Source organism: Triturus cristatus, chromosome 2_1, assembly GCF_964204655.1.
Source record: "Triturus cristatus chromosome 2_1, aTriCri1.1, whole genome shotgun sequence".
Classification (NCBI taxonomy): domain Eukaryota; kingdom Metazoa; phylum Chordata; class Amphibia; order Caudata; family Salamandridae; genus Triturus; species Triturus cristatus.
The window spans coordinates 989126598-989152875 of record NC_140581.1 but is presented as its reverse complement, the minus strand read 5'-3'; the positions used below and the strand labels follow the sequence as shown (position 1 = coordinate 989152875).

Sequence of the window (26278 nt, the reverse complement as noted above, 5' to 3'; positions counted from 1 at the left end):
GGGGCGTTCCACCTCACCGAAAGCCAAAAAGAAGGATAGCCTAGGGGACATGGGAGTGTGGGGCTGTGTGGATGTATGATGTATGATTATCATTAAAACATTGGAATGTTGGCCATTCCATAGAAGGCAATGAAGAGGCTCGGGCCAATAATGGCTGGTATGGTCCTTCTGCTTCAACATTCCAATGTTTGTCTTTCTGTTTCTCCCATTTTAATGTAAAACATTCTACTCTGAGAGAGTTCAACATTCTGATAGCATTGTAGCATGTCTGCCTATACCAGTTGTTAAAGGCCCTGAACCTCGTTACCTTGTAACCTCCGCCGCATTGAAGAACTTTTACCATTCAGAAAACCTCTATACACTTGGCTTTACTCTTTTTATGTTGTTGTCGGGATGGCTGAGTGAGGTATTTTGCTGTTGTTAGCATCAGGGCTCCTATCTAGCTAGCAGTAATGCTCCATAATGAAAATAAATAAACAAAATAAGGACCCTTTCCTGGGGCTCCAGCTTATTACTCCAATGTAGGGCCTTTAATAACAGTTATATCCCTTTTCAGCAGGCTTTACTGCTATAAAAAGCCACAACGGGAAAAGTAAAACATGAATGATGTAATTTAAAAAGGTTAAACATTCCCTCCTTCTTTCAACAACATTTCAATGACATAAACCCCTGGTAAGTGTTTCCCAACATGTTTTGTCATTAAATTTCAAATCTTATCAAAGATTGGTTTGAAAAGAAACACATAGCCATAACTATCCTTTCAAGAAACACAGTGGTATTAGTTTTTTTTAGTATGTTCTCATACAGATGGTCCTGAGATAAGAGACACTCACCCAAGTCCAAGCTGCCTACAGACAACCTCGGCATCCGCATCGTCCCACTGGTCATCGCAAACGGTTCCCCACTGCCCCGAATGATAGACTTCTATCCGCCCGTCATAGGGCGAGCTGCCACCAACGAGTCGCGCCGGAATAAAAACAGGGGGTTCTTTTGGGGTACAAGGGAAACAATAGAAAAAGTCAGAAATGTGCATGGGATAAAAACACAAAATACAATTACAATGTACTCATTGCTTTATACTTTAATATTTGAATATTTCAGAGAAGTGTGTTGCTGTTTATGTTTAAGAAAGTGAGGAAACCTCCTCGTTGGGTTTATTTTCTTGTACTAAGTTGTGCACCAGTCTAAATCAACTACCTTCTTGGGAAGCCAGCCTGCATTTTTGTTTGGGTTGTTCTTTCTCCTTCTGAATGTCCCTGTTCAGTTGGTGTTGGTGGGCATCCCACTTGAGAAGGGTATCGACCTCCGAGATAGGGTATAGGTTGTGCTTGTACAAGTTGAGGGATTTATCGTGGCAAGTGGGCACCTAAACTGTATCATGCAGTCTATAAACTCCAAAAAAGGGAAAGCCACCCCAGCAGACCTTGGAGAAACAGAATGGAAAGGTATCTGGGAAAAAGCAGATCAGAACACCAAATCTGCCCTGACCACAATACAGAACAGCCCAATTGCCTCTGTGTGCCCTACCTTCCTGATACTCAACCTTTGGCCACAGACTGCACAAGCAGGGGGAACCCAAGAAAGGAGCAAGGACCTCAGAGTTTGGAAGATGCGGGACATCCGCAAAAAGCGGCAGATGTCCCATCCGCACTATTTAGAATTGATAGATTCCCCACATCCCTCACATTGTAACTGAGGCCCCAGGGCGGTTGCAGGCTGGGAACCCAGACAGAAGAAACAAAAGTGAGCACCTGAATCCAATCAGAGGTAGACAAGAAGTATTTTGGAGCAGAGTTTCTCAGCAGACGGTCTGTGCCAAACCCCTGTTAAAGAGCTGCTGTCTGGGCAGGTGGCAACCCTTGTCTCCCTTTCATTCACTCTCTTTCATATATTAAATACACAATCCAGAGATTGTCATTCACTGTGTCCAATACCATGTCAAATCACTGCAAGCCGTCCCAGAATCCTCAGCTCATCTGGGCACAGGAAGGTCACACACACTGCCACTCAATATACTATAATGAGCTATCTAACACTAGGTGAGCAATGCTTGTTTATACTGTGATCTTCTTGATCACACAATAGCAACTTGGATCATCAAAGGAGACACAGAGAGACGCAATCCAAACAACTCTGTTTTTTGAAGAATAGAAATAACTTTTCAGCTAGCAGAGACATCACTGGTAGGAAGCCACTCAGCAGATAAATCCAAAAAATAGAAACTGGTAGCTGGTGACTCCTGAAAGGAGGGTAAGAAAGCAAAACAGCATTGGCCTTCATTTAGATTTCTGGTGCACATCAATCGAGTGAGATACCATTTGGTAAATAGTGCAGCGCACAAAGGAACAATTGTCGCTCTGAAAACAGGAGCCCAAAGGAAATAACCAATTGCACCAGTATCACAACTCCAACGTCAGCAGTGCCTTCTTGTGAGAAAGTGATGTACCCAAGGCTGCTATATTGTGATGAAAAAGAACAAGCCGAGATAATCTCTTTAAATCAAGATTGTGTATAAAAAATGTATACACTGCAAATCTGTTTTTTGTGGGTGCAAAGCCTGTAATTTTGCTTACCTCGGGCTTTGCGATTTCAAACCCCAAAAGTGGTTCAGAACCTTATTTCACTATTTATTTCAAGCGGTGGAAAGTTTTGCTGATTCTCATAAAAAGTCTTGCTTCTGTTTATGAGTGCACCAGTCGAACTGTCACAAAAGGTACATTGGGTTAACAATAGGGGCAAAGCTTTCCTGTCAAAAACAACATCCTTTCAAAGACATGGAATGTAAGAACCTTAAGTTAAGGGGAATGGAAAAGACTGAGCGTAGATATTAACTTTCTATGAAAAGTCATGTGACTGGAAAAGATTTATGAACCACAAAATGCCCTTCCAATCTGAAAAATACATATTTTGATTGTCATGAGAGCAGGGTGGTGGTTAATCGTCTTTATTAGTAAGTCAGTGGCTCCTTCGTCGCTGTAATTAAAATTGGCTTTCATTTTGAAGACAGTTCATTGATTCTGTGAAAGGAATCACATTTAATACTGTACCCAGCAGATGCTCATATAAGAACAACTGAAATGGAAAAGGGCACAGCATAGAGAATAATCGGGTTTCCTAGAGAAGAACTCGCTCTGATAAATTCATTGATAATAATATCCTAAAGGCCTTTTATTCTCATCAAGATCACCTTTTTACAGGAACAGAACATTCAACCAAATACATTGTTCACGGTTGCTAGGATTTCTAGGAAACATGTGGATGGTAATTATGTGGTATTGAGTGTACTGGAATTATGTGAAGTGGCATTATGTGTCATGGAGTGTAATTATGTGGAGTGGGTTTGTGTGTTGTGGAATGGCATGTAATGGAGTGGAATTATGTGGTGTTAATTTTTGTGGCATCAGGTGGAATTCTGTGGTGTGGATTGGATGTATGTATTGTGTAGTGGAATTTTCTTAGAATCAGGACATTAACTTGTTAAATTGTACTTTGGGGCAGCACCTATCCGAAGAGTTGTTGAATAGAGATCCCAGCTTCAGATGTCCGGAGGTGCATCCAATCCTGTTGAGGCGACAGAAAGCGAAGCCTGCATGAGTGACACTGCAGGAGGTGGCTTTAGAGCGGAGTGGTAAAAACCTGAGCCAGGAATGGTGTGGGGACTTTCAATGCTCCAGCTAAGATGCTATTTAACTTGGGAGCGCTCCTCAAGCACCAAAAAAGTCACATTTATAAGTCACATGTAATATTTGATACCACCACTAGGTGGCACTGTATGACTGGTTCCGTATCTAGCTTGTTGAAAGCACTGCTCCTCCCCAGAGAACAGACTTGAAAAGTCTTGTCCTCAAATGACATCTTTGAAAGATGATGTTGACCAGTCGGTACCAAGATGAGTTTGGCCAACTATGCAACACAATGATGTTGCAGAGGGTGAGGCCAACAGAGCTGAACCGGGGAAGGACCATTTAACAAAAGGGTCCAAGCATGGAGTGAAGAAGTGAATCAAATTGAGAGACACTATGCAGATAGCTTCGAGGAGGGAACGCCGCAGGAGCCCAAGATATCTTCTTACTTCCACAAGGTTACCTGGAGTAGAACTCCGAGCAGGAGTGTTTACCAGATGGCCCCACTTCACAAGAACCTGCTATCCTTGTCCTGGCAATTTATTTAACAATGCAGTGCTTTCTGGGAGATGTAGTCTTGCTTCTCCTCAGTTGGACTAAAGTTTTGGATTGAAATTGATTGGCAAAAAAAAATTGCACCTGAGAGGATGATAATGAACAATTTCCAGTAGTTAAGTGAATAACCCACCGGAGTAACGAGCCCTTAACCTCTGTGGCGAGTGAGGAAAACAGGGGTGGCTGGGGGCACATGTGGGGTCTTTAGCCCGAAGGAATGTCACGTTTGGAGACTCTGGTTGCGGCTCGTTGCTGCCGTGCTTATGCTCATGACCCCTACTGCAGTAGTTTCCAGGCTAGGCATTGAGTGCATGGCACAAGACAGGCAGGTGCTGCCCACCGCATTCAGTGAAGATGCAGAACTTCACAGGAGCTGAGCTTCTCCCAGGTCACCAAGACCCACGACCCCAAGGTAATACCGGCAGGGCTGTACACCAAGGCACTCCCTGGTGATGCTGGGCCCAGGTATGCCACCCATGTGCAAATGCCATGTCTGCTGCACCCCTAGACTTTACCTGGAAACAACCCAGGAACAGTCAGATAATGAAGGTCACCAGGGAAGAAGCTGGCATGCGTTTACAATCTAACTGGTTTAAACCTGTTTCCAAGCACCCAAGTTTTGGCCGATGAAGAAACTTTGACACAGAGCTTCAGGTACATTACGCACCACTTGACCTCTGACATCACACAGTTGAGCCCCTTGGCCCATCCTTACCTACTAAATGACCTCTTATTGGCTGCCAAGGGTTTACTGCAAGGACAACAAGCTGAGTGAAGCAAAGCAACACATGCCCTTTTTTTGTCCACCACCACAATAACTGCACAACTTGTGTCCAAGAAGTGTTTAGGTGAATCTCACCTTTTGCTATAGCAGTTGACGGTCTTTGTTGATAATTACAGGCTGTAAAGCACAGTGAGGCAATCAAGGTTTTGAAGAGTGCTATATAAAATCATACAATTACGTTTACAATGCTTATTTTTCCAGCTATGACATGTAAGTATGCATATGCAAATAAACAAAAACCTGAACAGTGTGGGCGCAAACAATTGTAAATGAAGCGCTCTTTAGAGATAATCGAACACAGAACGTGAAAAAACAACATAAAATGGTAACTTCTTTGCAATTTCCATTTGAACCATGCCTGCAGGTGTACAAACTATGATCATAATTAGAGATTCTACAGTCCTATCTAAGCAGACTGCATCAGCCCCAACACAATCTGTTTTTTGCAGCAACATGGTGTTCTAAATAACTAACTTAGAAAGCAATAAAAAACACTCATACAATCACGCCCTGAAATCAAAGCCCCTTCTTTATGCGACAATAATGCTGACTTATCACATTTAGGATGCGTTCTACGTATTTGATGTAGCACAGATCTGGCTTCAAGGAGCAGCTGCGCACTTTACAGATAACATTTTTATTGTAGCAGGAACATCTCAACATTGAACAGAATAATGCACATGGTCGGGCTGATGGCCAATCACAAATCAGACAGTATGGGCGTCCTAACGTGCATTTTTTGTAAAGTTTGGATTTTGCAGTCTATGCATGAAAAAAGCGGAATTTTCCAGTATGTGACTTGGTTTTGTCTAATCCGAATCCAGGAAAAGGTGCCACAGGTCACGAGTAATTTAGCACTCATGCTACAGTAAAAAGTGAACATGTGCAGCATTGTGAACGGGCAAAAGGACAGAGTACTCGGGCACTGGCACATTGTACACGCTGCTTGCTTTGTTGAGAGTTTTCCCATATGGTCCATGTTGTTAATCACTTTAAAACGTCAGCAGTCGCGTAGGCACTAATTCGCTCACTGACCTTATTTGGGTGAATTGTGAATCGAAATGAAAAAAAGCGATTAACAACATGGACCATACGGTAAAACTTTCAACAAAGCACATACCATTAAAAGAAGCGCATTTGCTTTTAATGCTTAAACACAGTTAATTCATCACCCCTAAAAACATCTTTTCACAATCCTGTGGCAAGCCAAACTAACAAAAGAGTCAGTTGAAAACAACATAAATAAAAACAGGAGAAAGAAAACATGTGAAAGGGCCAGTCAGCATGGATGGAAACAAAAACAACAAAGGTGGGACAATTGGGACAGTTTCCCCACCCAAAAGACAAAGGGCCCGATGTAGGTAAATATGAAATACCGATTCCTAAATACCGAATTTTACCGATTTGGTATTTAGGAATCGGTATTTCATATGTAGCTAATAATTCGGTAAAAAATACCGAATCGGTAATATTCGTTATTACCGAATCGGTAATACCGGTCCGGTAATAAGGAATCACCTTCTCATTCATTCCTATGGGTCTGGAGGCCCATAGGAATAAATGGGAAGCCATTCACTATTACCGATTCGGTAAATACCGAATCGGTAATAGTGGGAGCATATTCAAGGGTGGCAGGGTGTCACATTGACACCCTGTTGCACCCCTGAATCGTGCATGTGTGCACATGTGGCTCACATACATGCCCTAGGGGCATGTATCTCTGCCACATGGCACATTGAGAAAAGCAAAATATTGCTTTCTTAAAGGTATTCAGTATTTACCACCAACTTGTAGTTGGTGGTAAATAACGAATCCTGAATGCAAAAATGCACTCACTTGAGTGCCTCCTACATAGCTTTTAAGGATTCTGTATTTTACCGATTCCCTAAGATAAGGAATCGGTAAATTACCGAATCCTTAAAACCTGCCTCCTACATTAGAAAGGGCTAAATACCGGTCGGTACGGGAAAATTGCTGATTTTCGGCCGTTACCGGCCAGTATTTAGCTACCTACATATGGCCCAAAGAGTTTAAAAGACACACAAAAGCACCAATTAAAAGCGAGGGGTGTGGGAGGGGCATGATGAAACCCAACAGAGTAGATACAACATGTCTCGGTTTCAGACAGCGCATGTGTGCCGTCTAGAGCAGAGACCTAAAAAGAAACAATGAAGTATATATTGCTTTAATTGATAATAATGAAACATCCCTGCACGTTACCACACAGTTAAGGCTATGAGTAAACAAATGGATGAGTAAAAATAGTACTGGGAGTAAGAGGGAAATATCTAGAACTTTCCTGCAAGTTCTCCACTGCTCAAAACACTAAGGCATGTTGTACATACTAATATTAAACATATTTGGATCATCACTGCCAGAGCTTTCTTCTGGTATGAAAGAAAGGTACACCTTGCATGATCTGAGGAAAACCACAGAAAGGCTTGAGGTATACTCAATTAATAAAGAAAAACTTCTACTCACATGCTCTAAACAAATATTATTGAAGACTACTATAATTCCACAGGAAAGTTTCTCCATATGTATGTATCATAATCTTTTTTACCTTGATCGTCTTCATATTTATTAGAATCCAGGCTCTTAAGGCAGATCAATGTGTCATTAAACGAGGTGCCTTAGCCGGAACAGGGGATTTCTGTGCCTTATCTGCCTTCTAGCTGCTACTGGGGCCCAGACGCTGCGTGTCTCCCCTGCTGCCGCTATTTGCCATCGCGCGGCTACCGCAGGGGTAGACTACAGCTCCCAGGTAGCTTTGCGGCCCAGCTGACGAGAATCATCGCGCCCGGAGGCGCTTAAAAGACTGAGGCTCCCTCAGTGGAGCGGGTGTCATTATACGAGGTGCCTTTGCCGGAACAGGGGATTTCTGTGCCTTATCTGCCTTCTAGCTGCTACTGGGGCCCAGACGCTGCGTCTCTCCCCTGCTGCCGCTATTTGCCATCGCGCGGCTACCGCAGGGGGAGACTACAGCTCCCAGGTAGCTTTGCAGCCCAGCTGACGAGAATCATCGCGCCCGGAGGCGCTTAAAAGACTGAGGCTCCCTCGGTGGAGCGGGTGTCATTATACGAGGTGCCTTTGCCGGAACAGGGGATTTCTGTGCCTTATCTGCCTTCTAGCTGCTACTGGGGCCCAGACGCTGCGTGTCTCCCCTGCTGCTGCTATTTGCCATCGCGCGGCTACCGCAGGGGGAGACTACAGCTCCCAGGTAGCTTTGCGGCCCACCTGACGAGAATCATCGCGCCCGGAGGCGCTTAAAAGACTGAGGCTCCCTCCGTGTCGCGGGACGCGCGCGCGCGGGCGGCGCCGAGCGAAGCCCCGGCCCTCTGTGGCCCTCAGAGGCCAGAGGAGACTGGGCTGGGCCCCCCCCTTTTTTGCTTGCAAACCTTTGTTGAGTATGAACTAGTCGGTAACAAAAATAGTAAGCTGATCCGTTTAAGGCTCTTCATTTGGTTGTCTTGTAAACTGTTACCTGTATAATTATTTTTTTGTTTGTTGGCCATTACTGTGACTTCCCAAATACATTGGCCGTAGTACATACCATGACCTTGCTTGTTTCCAAAGAGAAATCGTCAGTGGGAGGAGCTGTCAACCGAGGGACACTAGATAACTATGTTATTAGGGCCACTACTGGAATTGATAGGGATATCGCTCTTGACGAGTGACGGGCCGAGATACGTCGTTCTGTTGAGTCTGCTAAGAACAAATGCTTATCCCTGGGCCCGTCACAGCTAGTCATGTCACCACAATCCAGTACGCCCCGCGGAACCGAGAGCTATGATGTGTCTTTTAGTGACAACATACCTTTACTCTTCCGAGATAGAACTCCTCCACTCGAGTTAAATAATGACCCAATTACAACTTTATCTTCTTCCCTTAGTGATGCAATATTTGAGTCAGATGCCTTGTTAGACGTACCGTTGCCATCTGTACAGATTGTACAAAAAACTATTAGTACTCCGAAGACCTCTCGACTACAAGGCCCACCACCAAAAAAAAGAAAAAAGAGGGGGAGCGGACCAAAGAGAGATAAGGTCAAATTAACTAAACCCGATAACTCCAAGACCTCCTTATCAAAAGCATCCATACTATCTCCATTGGCCATTTCTTCACACTCCCCATCAGTTGAAACACCAGATATTTATTTATTGGGAAATATTGAAAAAATGATTAGATCTTTCATATTACCAATACTAGAAAGACTAAAAACAATAGCCTTACACTTGGGGAATTTAGAACAGACAATTGGGGAGATCAAGGAGGGAACCAAGGTCCAACCATTGTATCGGCCCTAAATACTATTGACCAAAAGGGAGTAAAAGCTACGAGTCAAGTAAAATCAAAAACCGAGAACCCAATGCCTCCCCAAAAATCTCGCTTAAATGTGAAATTTAAAGAAAAAGAGGTGGAGGTGGGTGGGAAATTACATTTCCAACAAATTCCCCAAAATCGAAGTGATAATGAAGATCCTGTAAGGAAATTTGTCCCTAAAAGCCATAACGTAGATCTGCCTACGGAAGCAGTTCCTCTTGTGGTGGTCCTTACGGGAGTTCCTCCCCTAAAGGACGTAAAAAGAGAAGACCACAGCCAGTTAAAAAACAAGGTTATATTTTGGCTTAGGCAGAATCGTCCACTTCCTCCAGATATAAACGGAGAAATGTTACATGTTAGGCGTCTTCCTTGGCTGGGACACAGAAAAAAAGATATTATGGGGGACATTATAATAATTAATTTCAGAGACAAAAGGGCAGTTAGATACATCTTAAATTGGCTTCCTTCTAATCCTTCTAATACAATTAAAGCATCTGAATTGCCTTATTTTTATCCCAGAGTAGTGCCGACCAATGAGAGTAACTTGAACCCATCATCTCAAAACCAGGACGATTGTATTAGACCTTTATTTCAATATCAGGATGTCTACTCTAGGCCCCCATTTAACCATCAAGTTGACCGTGTTAGTCACTTACCTCAACATCCGGAGGATCGTCTCAGGCCTCTTTTTCTAAGCGAGAGAAATTATTATAATTCCTCATATCGATACCAGAATGACGTCCGTGGGTCTCTACCTCAAAATCAGAATCATTGTTCTGTTTCGCAACTTCGCCCTCAGGCTGATTGTTTCAGCCCCCCAATTCAATATCAGAATAGTCATCTAAGGCTTCCAGTCCAACATCAGGAAGGTCGTTTCAGGTCCCTATTAGAATACCAGGATCGCTTTGGGCCTGTATTTTGTCATCAGGATGACCATTCCTTACCCCTCTATAACCGCTATGCGGCATTATCAGGGCTGGAAGGAGTGGACTGACTTAATTTTCGGGGAATAACAAAAGATGCAGCTGATAGTCCACAAAAGGTGCCCTCTATAAGCACAGAAGTAAATTCTAATAATATTCTGCACCCCTCTCATGTTTTTAACTCAAGATATAATCAGTATCAGCCCATACACACTGACCTATTAGGTAAGTCCATAGGTCTAAATCAGACCGAATCTATCCCGGTTTTAGAACGGGATCTAAATTCTAACCCTATTATTGGACCCGTACTAGATATACAGGAATGTATAGGGGAGAAGAGCAAACCCCGAATTGTAGCTTTATTTTGGAACATAGCAGGCCAACGATCGAAGGTCGGAAATGACATATGGAGGGATTTTAGCTCTAAATTTGACATCTTAGCACTTCAAGAGACTTGGGCCATTGACGCGATACATATGGAAGGTTTTAAAACCTATTTTACACCAGCTCAACCCTCCATCTCAGGTAGAGCGAAAGGAGGCTTAACAACCTATGTCTCAAACCTCCTCAACCCAAAGGAAGTAGTCGCTATAAATCTGGATCCAAACTTTCAGATTCTTAGATTGACTTTAAATAATAGGGACAGCTTCCTTATAGTGAACTTCTATAATAATCTCTCTGACGTTGAGGCAATGAATCTGGTATCCCTGATCCGGTCCATACTAAAAACTAGAATAAGGAAGTCATTAAACGAAGTGGTAATTATTTGGGGGGGGACTTCAACCTGGGACCATGCTCGACTACAAATAATAACAACATTTGTGGTATCCTGGATGAATATGGAAGTCCCATCCCACACTTCAGACATTCCATCTTAGGAAATCATTTAAATGAAACCTTGTTCGAGTTAGACCTGTCTCAGGTAAATACCCAGAATGATAAGAACCTAACATTGGCTCCTACTTTTCATGGCAGAGGATACTTAACAACTATAGATTATATTTTGGTTTCAAACGGTGAGAGGACTTTAGATGCAGGACTCACAATCCCGCTAAGTGATCATTATCCCCTCAGTATTTCCCTCTCATTGATTCATAAATTGAAGCGTGGTTTGGGTTCCATTTTACTACAAAACAATTTGGCGTTAAGCAGACTAAATGGATATGCCCTTAAATGGGGGAAAGTAGACCCCACGGAGATAACAAAGCAAGTGATTGTGAGGGCTTATTCCTCCATTATGAAATGTCTTAATTTAGATACAACCCATACAGAAATCATTGCAAGTTTTGAACTGATCGTTAAAGCAATCAATGAGGCCCTATGGGTAGAAATAAAGCACAAATCAAAAAAGAAGAAGGGCTGGTTCAACCATGACTGTACGGTTGCTTACTCAAATCTAAAACCTGCATTGAGAAAACCGGTTAGGGTACCACATGAGATAACATCATTAAGAAAAGCTTATAACTCTGCACTAAAAATCAGGAAAAAAGAACTAAAAAACCAACTTTGGGACCAATTGCATGAAACCTGCTCCCAAAAAAACTCGGCTGCTTTTTGGCAAGTGGTCAAGTCTCCTTTCCTAAATGACAACACTCATCAAGCTAAGTTAGATCTAGCAATAGAAGAAAAGGAATGGGATCTTCATTTTTCTAAGATTTTTTCAGTCAGTACGGAGTCAGCTAATCCACTGGATTTAAAGCTCCAGAACTCTAACTTCCGGAACGATCTAGATAGCATTTATCCTATTGACCTACAGTTCTCATTTAAACAAATTGCCCTGGCCCTGAGTGCAAGTAAAAATGGAAAGGCACCGGGCCCAGATGGTGTGCCTATCGATTTGTTTAAAAACCAAATGGACCTCTGGACCCCCCTTTTAACTAGAGTCCTGAATGCATCCTGTAATATAGGTTTACTAGCTTCATGGTCAAAATCCGTACTAGTTCCCATCTTTAAAAAAGGTGATCGTGAGTCAGTAACCTGCTATCGTCCAATCTCTCTCTTAGACTCCCTGGGAAAGGTGGCAGGTCGAGTCATTTTAGAGCAACTACAAGTTTGGGCGGATGATGGCAGGATTATTTCAGACTTACAGTACGGGTTTCGCCAGGGCCTGGGGACCATCGAACAGGCCCTAAACCTTTCACTTTTGATAGACAAGTATGTTTATATCAAAGGAGGAGACCTGTATATGGTCTATGTGGATTTATCAGCCGCATTTGACTGTGTTTCCCATTCTAAACTTTGGTCTTTATTGGCTGATATGGGGGCTCCACTGAATTTGCTCAAGTTTATTAGGGAACTTTATGCAAATGCCACTGCAAGAGTGCGTTATGGGGTGGGGGGGAGTTGACGGAAGACTTTCCAGTAGAAAAAGGGGTTAGGCAAGGGTGTGTCCTGGCCCCTTTTCTCTTTACACTGTATACAAATGGGCTGGAAAGAGAGATGATGAAGGGATCTCAGGATCTCCCTATGGTGAACAATCGTCCAATACCTGCACTTCTGTATTTCAGATGATACCGTCATTTTAGCTCGTACCCCCCGTGAACTCCAGAAGAGTCTGAATAGATATTCCACATTTATGGCAGGTCTTGACCTTAAGATAAATATTAGTAAAACCTTTGTCATGAGGGCAAGTCCTGGCCAAAAAAGTACTAGTAAAATGAGGGGTATTTATCTGAACCAAGAAAAAATAGCTACCACGAAAAAATACTCTTATTTAGGCATAACAATAGATCACAAATTATCCTGGAAATCGGCTGTAGAAATGAGAAAACTTCTTTTTCTAAGAACATCTACAGCCCTTGTCAATTTTACCAGGAAGTTGGGAAATAGAGCTCCCTCTGAAATTATTTTGATCTATAAAGCGAAATGTCTATCTGTGGCTTTGTACGGGGCGGGTCCCTGGGGTTTTGTGGGCACGGATAGCATTCAGAAAGTGGAAAATTTGTTTGTGAGGTTTCTTCTTGCAGTTCCTGGGAGTGCGGGCACCTTTGCTTGTCATACAGAGCTGGGTCTTGTTCATGTGACGGACCTAGCCAAAGTTGAACCACTCTTATTATGGCGCAAGATTTGGTCCTCAGACAAAGCAACCCTCTCCCAGTCTATTTTGTCTGATTGCCTATCCATGGATAACGTTCATAGGTCTAGGTGGCTGTGGTACATTGCGAGCTTTCTTCATGATTTGGGCTGGGATAAATATTATCATAACCCCTCCTCTATACGTGAGGTTACGAGGAAGGCCTTAAAAAATAAAGCTCTCGCCCATCTGGAGGAGCTAAGATTGATGAGCGAAATTCAAAAAAACCCTCTGTCACTCACACTTTAATGACACAGCTGGTACCCACATTACAGCTGTACCTCACCCTTAATATTACAAGCTATGAGCGTTACCTATTGGTAAGATTTAGGATGAATTTTTTTCATCGAGTGGTCACATTTCCAGTACGAAATAATTGGGCTAAAGTTCTTTCTTTTTGTCCTTGTGATCATATCTCTCTACAATCGACTTTGCATACTATTCTTATTCTTTTTTGTAAATTTTATACGGTACCAAGAAAAAAATGGCTTATTCCATTTTTGAGGCGTACTGGTTATAGACAATGTCGTCCAGCCTTACTTTTTTACAGATGTTGGAGGGAGAGCACTTGGTATTCATAGTAATCAATTTTCTGAAATGTATTGTTAGTTATCGTAAGAACTTAGATTAATATGCCACTGTGACTACCCAATTTGATGTCTTTTTAACTTTAATGGATTTGCTATGTCGTCTGTGAATCTTCTAAATCAAGGATTAATTAGTTGCTCTTTTTATTCCCTCGTAGATTCCATATAAAAGGTGAGGGGGACTTTTCACTTTTTTAACTTGTAAATAACTATGTTTTTAGGATTGGTATTTTTATTGTATGATTATTTTATTGTATGCTTTTATGATTTGCAACTATAATCGAAATAAAGCAAGAATTGATTGATTGACAATGTGGCCAGGAGGCAACATAACAAATAGTGATAACTTCTGTAAGGATGATTTAGATGAGTTGAACTTTTATTATGTGATCAATGATGTGTTTCATTAATTCCTCACTTAGCTGTGTGGTCTGTTTCTCTAACATTCAGATTAATTAGTGTAAGAGTTTTTATGTTTGTATGCAAAAGATGGAGATTTCATGTAGATCGATTAAACAATCCCCAAATTTATGATAGAATTTAAATATTTTGTTGATGATTATTTATTTTTATGCTACATCTTCATACACATTAATTCAGAACAATTGGAATGCATTTAAAGCTCCTTCTGTTGGATTCATTATTAGAAAGAGGGTACCTGAGATAAAAAATGTAAGGAAATTCTTCAAAATATAACAAATTTGGAATTCAAATATTTTACTTGAAAATCACAAGAATCTCTTCAAAATTTAATAAGGGCGAAGTATTTTCTCCATGGTAGATTAAGCTCTTAGATCCAATACTTCCCATTCTGATATTGTTGAAGTGTTTTTCAATTTTTTATCAAGATGTGCTTTAACAAGACACTGGCACTCATTAAGAAGATAGTGATAGCTATCTGAATTCAATGTCTAGATGAGTACTCATTATAATGGGGTGACCCAAACATTATCTGAAGGACCTGGATAATTAGTGATACGTTAGAACAGTGGTCCTCTTGGTAAGATCCACTAAGAGGATAACATTTTAATGAATAAGTGTGTCCTAATGTTTTTTCACATCTCCCACCCATATAACTCAGAGATGGGGATAGGTGCTGTTACTGTCTGTAGCGGAGAGTTGGTATATTGCTCTCAACTTAACATCACACACAAAGACAACACATTAAATGTAAATTGTCCTATATTTTGAAACACACCAAATATAAATACATTATATACACATCTGGTTGCTCCAAAGAAATACGTGAAGGGGTGCTCAGGAAAGAAATGCTTGTGCATGAAGTATTTTGGATTAAAAAAGAAAGAGGAAATAGACTAATTACCAGTGTCAGGACTGTAGATTTTATTTATTGATTAAATTTACTGTCCTGAGACCGGAAGAGTTTTCCAGGTTGCTCCTCATCCCTAAAGTGTATCCAGTCCGGCTGAAGACCTGCTTTTGAGGCTTAGAGAGTGCCCCCCCCCCCCCAAAACCTGCCGGGTCGTCGAAATGTCGACATTCCTTACAACCTGGATTGTAAAGTGTTTCCACAAAGGAGCAATTATGAATAATATGATTACCTCTGTCTAGATGAGACTGTACTTATGTGGGAAAATAAGTATACACAACCAGCCTATTGTGTAAATAGGATGATATATGTAATTGATCTATTTCCTCTTTTTATTTTCAGCTAAAATACTCCACGCATGAGCACTTCTTCCCTGAGCACCCCTTCACGTATTTTTGGAGCAATCAGAAGTGTGCATATAATAAATTTATCTTTGGTGTTTTTTAGCATACAGAAAAATTCATACATTTAAATGTGTTGTCCTTGTGTGTGATGTTAAGTTTACAGTAATATAACAAACTCTCCCATAAAGTCAGTAACAACATCTATCCCAATCTCAGTTATATGGGTGAGGGCATGAGAAAAGTCATTAGGATACGTTTTTTCATTAAAATCTTTTCCTCTTAGTGGATCTTACCGAGCGGACCACTGTTGTCACGTATCATAGATGAGTACTCAGTCAGTGATCTTTCTTTGTTAGAAAAGAAGATAACTTTAGTTTACGCTCTTAAATGTATGTGTCTTCTAAAGGAGGGTAAAGCACAAGGTCCAATAGGCTTCCGGATGAATTATATTATTAGTTTTGAACTTATTCAAAACATTGCATCCTTAAAAGGTTCCCCTGGATTTATTTTTAAAGTGCTCATATGTCTTATTCCCAATTCTGATAAAGGTGCTACACTTACATACCTTACTAACACTGATTGTAAGATGTATGCAGTAATCTTAGATTTAAGGCTAGAATTGACTATTCATAAACTCATTGGAAATTAACCACCTGCCTTTATCATCATCAGGGTTATATTCTCTTCAGACAAACTTTTTGGTGTAAAACTATTTATTAGCGACTTCCTTGTGCAAGAAAAAGGTAATTTATGAACATGTACAGCAACTTTGGGTACCACTTCTCACAAGGCCCTACCAAACAACATATTGGACTAAACTGACAAAAATCCAAAATATGCTCTTTCAAAGTGTATAAAAAAGTCAATAACTCAGAGTCTCAATTGAGCCATGGGTGAGATAGAACAGAGTAGACAATCAAAGAAATAGCCCCCATCCCACTCCATAGAATCATTCTCCATATCTGCCAGACTGTGAGTACAACTCAAAATTTGCCACGCTGTTCTGGTTTATCAATGACTGCTGTTGGACTGTCCCACAAAGAGTCATCTTGGTTCAGTTTCTAGGCTCTCCGAATAAGTTCTACCAGAGTACACTTCGGAGAAAAGGAATTACTCCCCTACAAGCTCCACCTTCAGATGCACTGGGTAGTCCACAGTTGACTGAGAACCATTCACTACCAACTCTCGCTTGATGTTCAGCATTTAACTTTTCCTGGCCAGGGTGGCATGGGTCAGAAAGAACAGCAGATGCCTTTCTTCATCATCACTGGGGTTTTTTTTGCATCCCCGCTTGCAAGATATTGTCCCTCCACTCAGCAGATGGCACTGTTACCCACAGTCCATGTTTTATTAAATGTTCTAAATGAAGTTTAGAGTTTCAAATATCCTTCTGCTGCAGTCACCTTAGATGCTGAAAAAGCTTTTGATAGTGCAGGTTAGAAATACAAGTTTAACGATGTGTAGTGACACCGACTGGATGAAATGTTATCAAATATGTTCTTAATACTATATTCAAATCTGTAAGCTGCTTTATTCATCATCATCAAACTCTTTATTTCGGTAAAATACCATAAAAGATACAAACGTTCAGAATAAGCACCATGCTTTCCAGTTAGGAAGTGTCATACAAGAGAATATTAAGAAGGAATGCAGTTAAAAAATAACACAAGATATCGAAACTAGCAGAAAGCAAATGTACATAAGCGCAACGATTAACATGTAATTCGTGGCTTTCAGGCTACGATCGAGGATAGGTTATTGTGCCGAATAACAAGGTCCCTGTATAAAGTGCAAATGCATTTGTTAAAAATGTGTACTGGCATCGGACCCTAAGTTTACATTCATAGACATTACACAACAAGATTAAAATACTTTTTGGAAGACGCCATTATTCACAATGAGACATGAGTAGTAAAAAGTAGAATTTGATGATGTTCATGATAAAAGTCTAATTGCAATTTAAAATGTATAGATCATTGTGACAATTGAACATGCTGGGGCAGATCGTCGCATCTGTGGCTCTTGGTGGTGGATAGCGAGATTAGGAGTGCCCTTCTTCTGGTCGCCGAACAATGGCCCAAACATTTCGCAACTGGGCACACAAATAGAGGTTTTGCATCTGATTTCAATAGGCGCAGGGCCGCTCTAAAGTCTTGAGTCCCAAGTTGTCTGCAGAGTGGGGTTAACCATTTGCCCCTAGGTTTTGCATAAGCTGGACAAGCAAAGAAGATATGACCTATGGATTAATGCGGGCAGGGGCAACAGGGGCAGCCCTTGGGCTGGGCTTTGTTAGGCAGCCATTGGTTTGTAAATGCATTAATTGGCAGACTACCATGCCTGAATTGGACATAGAGTTTCCTGTCAGCCGGCACCTTGATGATATCGAGGTAATTTTTTATGAATCGGCACTGCTTTGAAGCTTTTAAATTCTTCAGTCAGTCTGCCCTGGTTACTGTTTGAATATGCATTTTGCTCAACCCTTTCCCAGTATAGTAATTTGATCTGACTCCTGGTATAGGTTGGTGGGCAGCCAATATTGTGTCCTGATAAACCAATGCTGGATATGAGGCTTTTAATGTATTTGATCCAGCCTATTTTATTCATAGTGTCTAGAGCGCAGACCTCCTTCAAAGCTGCGGCATAGGGTGTCAATTGTAAAGTGATGAACAATCCCTGCCAAAATAGCATGGGGCGAAGCTTCGCCAGGTCACTACTAGGCTTGGTACCCATGTTGAGCTGTAAGGGACAAAGAGGAGTGCTTTGTGGGAGAGATACCAGATTTCTGAGAGAATTTTTCTCTGTATCTGTGAGGTCGCTTGCTCTTATCATGCCCCACAGCTCCGCCCCATAGAGGGCACTGCTCATAGCCTTGCAGCTATATAGTGTCAGCACAGGCGCTATTGGCTTGGTGTAGGGGGGTCAATGTTACTGCCTCAGAAACCCGGTTACCTGTGAGAATTTGAAGTGGGCCTTGTTGAGGTGGTATTTCCAGGTCATACCTTCCGAAAGTTTAATTCCCGGTAATCAAAAGAGCTCACTCTCTCTAGAGGGGTATCGTCTAGGAACAGGTTTCCTTTAAAGCACTGCTTTGTTCATAAAAGGTAGTGGTGAGAGGAAGACAAGGAAGTAAGGCAATGAGATAGCAGTTGTTTAGGTGCTAGGGACATGAAAGAAAGAGAGTTGGGGTGATATGATAAAGTTAGAAATAGTATCTGTGTTTCATTAATATTGCCCTGAAAGTTTGATTTTTAATTTGAGTCACGTACTTTTATGTCACAACGGTGAATGGTCACGTGAAGCCGCTTCATGGGAAGACACCAGGGCAGTGCTTAATGTGAGCCGGTGGTTTCCGGTGCTCAGGACTGGCACTTAATCATCACAGGCGCTTTTCATGAGCATCAGTTAAGGACACATTCATTTACAAAGAGATTAAGTGATTTGGCCAGAATCACAGGATGTTGAGCCGACCAAGACACAAACCTGGTTCCCCAGCTCCGAAGTCAGCAGCTCTGACCATTATGCTACATCCTCTCCCCACTTTCATGGTTAGTAGTTGGTGCCGTTTTTAGGCAGCGCTAACAGGAGAAATGGGCTTGTGCAAGTTGCCTTCTGACGAGAGCCCGGGCACGTATTTTGGTTTTTTTACAAATTAACCACTGCATCAGTGGTCACATAATGTCGCTTCCTGTGATGTATCTGAGGTCAATGGACTATGATTTCGAATAGCCCTGGTACTTTGGTTGGTTAATTTATGTTCATGATTGCTTTGTCTTCAGTTCCATGCAGGTTCTTGCTGGAAGGATGTGGTGCTGCACAAAAACTTCCAAATACCCGCATGGCACCATGACGTCCATAAAGTGACACCCATGATGGTTATGGAGTATTGCACCGCCAAATAAATACATTTCCACCAGCAACTAGTTACAAACTGTAATAGGGGAGCCAAGATATGCCTTCCGAAGTTCAGAGTGCTCCTAAGCTGATCTTAATTTATAAAAAATATTTTAAAAGAGCCTTCATATGAAAATGGAAACACTTCAGGCACAAGAAGGTGGGTGTAACCAGTAAGGGGATAGTGTATTTTAACAAGGAGGGAAGAACACTTTTATATGGCTGAATGGTTGAAGCGCCAGGGACTAGAAGGCGTGGTAGTGCGTTCTACCCTATGTAGGCACCCAATGCAAAGTTTCATGCTGTAAATTGTTTCACAGTACACATCCTTCAAACCCGGGGCGTGGGGAGGGAGGAGGGCGGGGGCTGGATTGTAATTGATATGCACTTGAAAACCTCCTTTGGGTGGCCTCAGGCGCTTCAGCAATGTTGTTATTCATGCATATCTGTCAAAACATGGTATTATTCATTTCTAGCTATTTAATAATGTAATTTGATCACACACCTCCCTTAGCGTGCAGGTGAAGCGGCCAGCGCAATCCTTTCGAACGTAGGCGCCCGGCCATTGCAGTGACTGTACTTCAGAAGTCATACAAATAAGGGTATTCATTTCCATGTGCCAAGTGGTTGCAGGCCTGGGTGGTAAATTACTGCTCCCAGCAGCCTTTTATGAGTACGGCCTGAGAAGCAGGCAGTGAATTGTCTTCCAGGTGTGTTTCTGTCCGTTTTAGACACACAAAGAACACATGTAAGACAATTATATTAAAACGTAAGAAGTTAACTACTTTGGCGCTTATTTACAAGCCCCTTGCGTCGTCGGTGCCTCACGTTGCATGATGCACCTCACACTTAAAGCCACCCTGCGTGACTTGAAGTGTGCTTGTAAATATCGCCCCTTTTCATGCAACACTTCGCTGTGGGTTTTCCCACGCAACACCCCTATCCACTGATGCATTTCCAGATTTATGATCAATCGTAAACCTAGAAATACGTCAGAATGCTACCGAGGCGCAACAAGGAGATATGTTTTCATTTCTCCTTGTTTTTAGGTCTCGCCTGACCCAGCGCATGCGCTGGTCTGGCGAGACTTTTTGAGAGGGCTCCAAAAAGTGCTACCAGGCCAACCTAGAGCTACAGTGCATGTGCGCGGGCGCGCGTGCCGCGCTTGACCGCGATTGACCGCGATTACTTTCACTTTTGATGTTTGATCGCGATCACTTTTGCGGCCACACGGCCGCGAAGGCATAGCCAATAGGTCTCGCTTTTGGGACCTTATAAGTATTTAGTTATGCAACTGTTGCATGGCTAAACACTTATAAGGTCCCAAAGACGAGACCTATTGGCTATGCCAATGCTTGTTTCCTCTTTCAATGTGCCCTTTCCTATACTGGCCACTGTAGAATAATACTTTTCCAAGACCAGAGTTTAATTTTTCTCAGTTTGTGATCTGGGACACTTGATGTCTCCTTCACTGGCAGGTGCTGAATGCTAAATCATTTCCACCTTTGCCCACTGTGGCTGTACACAGAGCTCTGGTGTGAGCCTAGCCTCATTGATGGACACGTATCTTGCGATGAGAGTCAATGACGAAATATCTGTTGTCTGCTTTATTGTGAGCTTTTTCAATGGGCTGGCCCAAGACTGCAGCCTCGAATCTGCAATTGTCCACCCATGAGCCCAGATGTATTGCTATTTATACAGAACAAATGCAGCTTGGGGGCAGTGGAATGCTGTGATTACAGATGGAGTACATCTATTAAGGTATAACACATTTACAGTATACATTTTTACCTCACATTAAACATGTTCATAATTTAGGCAATGTGCCAAGGATTGCACATTGTTTCAGGTCCACCTTGACAGTGCAGCTGTTGACATACCTTACATGATCAGCAGATAAAGAGCTTTAAGAAGTACAATCAAGAGAGGGGCTTTGGCACTGCCCAAATGTTGATTACACTGATTACAGCATATTAATGTGCAGAAGTTGTGTGCTTCCAATCAAAAAGAGTGCTTGCATTGCACTTTTTGATTTTTTCGGAAAGCATAGGCTCAATACACCAGGTTGTATAGCAATAAACCAACGATCAAGGTCCTAGTCGCTATATTGACAACCGTAATTTTGGACAAACTTGAAATTCTATGACTGTGTGCCCGATAGTTGCCTTGTGGGATCACTTCTGTTCCACACAGGAGACCTGAACTGGCGCCAAGCCAATTAAATATTACGACAAAAATAAATATGCTAAGCTTATTTATGAAAAGCGTATGTTAATGCCAATAGCCTTTAAAGGAGGATTGGTGTTACACTGCATCAAAGGCCTTTACAGAGGCATGTTGTTAAATGGAAGTCCACAGATTACTGTAGTAGGCAAGGGTTTTGGTGTTGCTTACCCCCTCTGACAAACCCTAGGGGTGGATGATTTGCCCTAAAAAGAATCTTAATAGGGATGGTCTTTTGTTTTGCCTACTGCTTTTATGTACATATTTGTAATTTTAATACTGCCTAATGATTTCTCTGCACAAATGCCTATACTGCATAAACTAGGCCTGAGTTGGTTATAGTGATAAGCTAGAGATAAAGGCAATAGGCCTGGTTGTTTTATTGGGAAATGTTATCAGAGGTCATGGGCCTGATTTGTTTATTCTGAAATGTTATGGCAATGACAGTGGGCTTGACATATTGAGAAATCCTGTTAAAGCTACGTCGTTAGGGGTGTATTGTTAAACCTGGGGTAGCAGATTTGCACTGTTAGAATTCTTCTTAGGCACTATAAGAGGGATTACATATTGATCTGCCAAGAAAAGATTTGTTCAGAATATATGACAAAACATCGCATGCCATTACATTACAATGCGGTTGTTACACTGCAAATGTTGTTACAACGCATTGCCATTAAACGCAAACCTTTAACACGCATATGCCTTTACCACGCATGCCATTACAAGGCAAATGCATGTGTGGTAAAGACATATTCTTGGTAAAAGTGGTTAAAGTAAGTAAATGTACATATATATATATATATATATATTCACTTAAAAAACCATAGGTTTCACACATGTTATAGTTAGGTGGATATTTCACTCGTAAAAAACAAAATGAAATTCCCCCGTTATAGTTAGTTCAGATAACTATAACTCGCGCGACCGCAATCCACTGCTGATGACGTCACATATTACATCACTCATGACATGGTCAGTGGCATCACTGATGACATCATTTTTGTGATAGAGTGGCGGCCGCGCGAGTTATAGTTATCTGAACTAACTATAACATGGGAATTTCATTGGTTTTTTTACGAGTGAAATATCTACCTAACTATAACATGTGTGAAACCTATGGTTTTTTAAGTGAATTTGTACGGTTTTTTAAATGCTAAGTTATGTATGTATTATTATTTTTTTATATATTTATTTTACAATAAACTACGTATTAAAAAAAAAATAAAAATTTTTTGGGGGGGGGCGGGGTTCACCCCCGCGATTTTAAAAAAAATAAATAACATGTTTTTTCTGCCTTCGGAGTCCTTCAGGGACCCCCTGACAAAGGCTAGGGGGTCAGGAACTCTCTACCCTGCCCCCTTTTCACGTTCGCCACCTTCCTTTTTCACTCTCGCACTGAAAACAAACAAAATGGCGTCCGACACTTCCTGATTTCGACCGATTCGAACGTTGACTAACATGTAACCAAGAATCAGAATTACGCTCGCGCACGTTAGGGTGCTCGCACGGTGCGCGCACGGTGCTCGCACGGTGCGCGGCTATAGATATGTATGTGCTTTTAACTGCAATTTTCTCAGGAACTACTGAACAGATTGACTCCATATATGCAAAAGGCACATCCCTGAGCTGAGGACTACCTCTCTGCCAAATTTCAAGTAATTCTGTTCAGCCGTTCGGGCTGTACCTTGGACTAAAGGTCCCTATGGAAAATTGCATGGGGAAAACGCGTTTTGGGACCCCCCTTTTTTCTCAGCCCCCGCTTGACGAATCCCGCCGAGACTTTCAGGGTAGGAGCGGAGCGGAGCGCCCCACCTATTTTGAAAATTTCCCGAGGATTCGTCAACCGGCGCCAAAGTTATTCCAAATAGAATGTTGCGGATTTCCTATGGAAGCACGGTCCTAACTATAACTATCTACTGGCGACCGCCAGTAGATAATAAATATATGTATATATTATATTTTTTTACCCCCAAAAACCGTTAAATTACCCTAACTACCCCAATACCCATACTCCCCTACATTTCTAAAATTACTCTTACTACTCCATACTCATGCTCCCTAAACCCTAAAATTACCCTTGGCACTCCATAACCCCAACCCACCCTGAACCCTAAAATTACCCCTGACACCCCAAAACCCCACCCCAACCTGAACCCCCAAATTACTTCTTGCACCCCAAAACCCAAACCCTTCCTGAACCCTAATATTACTCCTGAAACCCCAAAACCCATACCCACCCTGAACCCCAAAATTAACCAGAGGACCCCAAAACCCAAACACACCCTGAACCCTAAAATTACCCCTGGCACCCCAAAACCCAAACCCACCCTGAACCCTAAAATTACCGCTGGCACCCCAAAACTCAATCACACCCTGAACCCTAAAATTACCCCTGGCACCCCAAAACCCAAACCCACCCTGAATCCTAAAATTACCCCTGAAACCACAAAACCCATACCCAACCTATAACCCAAAATTAACCCTGACACCCCAAAACCTATACTCACCCTGAACCCCCAAATTAACCCTGGCACCCCAAAACCCAAACCTACCCTGAACCCTAAAATTACCCCTAGCACCCTAAAACTCAAACCCACCCTGAACCCTAAAATTAACCCTGGCACCCCAAAACCCATACCCACTCTGAACCCTAAAATTACCCTTGGCACCCGAAAAGCCAAACCCACGCTGAACCCTAACATTACCCCTGGCACCCCAAAACCCAAACCCACCCTGAACCTTAAAATTACACCTGGCGCCCCAACACCCATACCCACCCTGAACTCCAAAATGAACCCTGACAACCTAAAACCCATACCCACCCTGAACCCATAAATAACCGTGGCACCCCAAAACCCAACACACCCTGAACCATAAAATGACCCCAGGCACCCCAAAGCCCATACCCACCCTGAACCCTAAAATTACCCCTGGCACCCCAAAACCCAAACCCACCATGAACCCTAAAATTACTCTTGGCACCCCAAACCCACCCTGAACCCCAAAATTACCCCTGACACCCCAAAACCCATACCCATCCTGAACCCTAAAATTACCCCTGAGACCCCAAAACCCATACCTACCCTAAACCCTAAAAACCCATGCTTACCTAATACTTACATTTGAAACACATATGCCTTTAACATTCATGCCTATACAACGAAATTCTTTGTAAAGGCATGCGTTGTAAAGGCATATGCTTTGTAAAAAATTACGATGTAATGGTCATGCAATGTAAAAGCATTCGCGTAGTAACAACTGCGTCGTAATAGTAACACTTTGTAACAACCTCGTTGTAATGGTTGTTTCTCCTTTGTGCATATTGTAATTTTATGACTGTGTGCTTAATTAGTGGCTTGTGGGAAAGCTTATGCTGCATACAGGAGGCTTGAGTTGGTTATGGTGTGAAGCCAAATTTAAAGGCTATTGGCCTAGTTGATTCTTTTGGGAAGAATTACATTGGATGCAACAGGCCTTGTCTGCCTACTACGAAAAATTACAACAAGGGGTGTAAACCTAACTTTTATTAGCTTATGTTAAAGGCAATAGGCCTTCAAGGGTAGCTTGGTAGGCCACCATGTTAAAGTCTATAGAGAGGAATTTTGTCAACAATATAATTCCCTTATTCATGTTTTTAGTGACATTTTAAAAAAACTTTGAAAATCTTTTGATTAAATTGTACTTATAAGTGTTTTAATATCCGGTTCAATTCTTATGCTTGTGATTCATGGTTGGATGTTTGTGAGTACAGGAGGAGTGTTTGCGAATTGGTGTACCAAAAGGGAAATATATTGTTGACTTTCAGAGAGGAATTTTGTTACATGGAATCTCACAAACTATCTTGGTTGTCAGGGTTTTTTTTGTTGGTTATCACCTTTGACGAATCTTGGTTGAGAGGACTTTTGTTGTTGTATATCACCTCTGACAAAAATTTGTGGGTAGTAGATTTGCACCATGATCATCCTTGCTAGACCCTGTTAGATAGGACTGACAGGGTCTAGCAGAGATGAACCTGACAGGTTTAGTTGTCTGTCAGATTCTTGAGACAAATACACTCCTCAATAAATACATACACACATACATATATATGTGTATATATATATATATATAATTCCGTTCAGCAGTTCGGGCTGTAGCCATGTCTAAAGTTTCCTATGGAAAATAACATGGAGAAAACACGTTTTGGGACCCCCCTTTTATCTCGGCCCCCGCTTGGCGAATCACCCTGAAACTTTCAAGGCAGGAGCTGACCGGAGTGCCCCACTAGTTTTGAAAATTTCACGATGATTCGTCAAACGACGCCAAAGTTAATGGGAAAACAAAAAATGCTTTTCCTATGAAAAATAGGTTCTAACTATAACTACTCATTTAATCTGCAGTGCACCACTTCCCACACAACCACTCCTTCCAAACCTAGCAGCCAAATGCATTATGTTAGCCATCTGGCATTATACATTGAGCATAATACCATTCCAAGATGGATGCCCTGTGCAATGTCACTGAGTGTTTATCTCAGAATGGTATTACGCATAGTGTATCAATGTTTTACCAATTCAAAATGGTTAAAGCATTGCTTCTAAACGTGAATGTCAAACTGGAAATTCAAAACAATTATATACTAT

General features: G+C 41.8%; 1 protein-coding gene across 1 annotated transcript in view; it reads right to left on the bottom strand.

Annotated features, from left to right (window-relative positions):
* PRSS12 (serine protease 12) overlaps positions 1-26278 on the bottom strand; it is a 474415-nt gene that overhangs the window by 318960 nt on the left and 129177 nt on the right. Inside the window, exon 4 of the mRNA XM_085634365.1 lies at positions 834-987. Coding sequence (XP_085490491.1) covers positions 834-987 — 154 coding nt within the window. The remainder of the gene's footprint in view (positions 1-833; positions 988-26278) is intronic.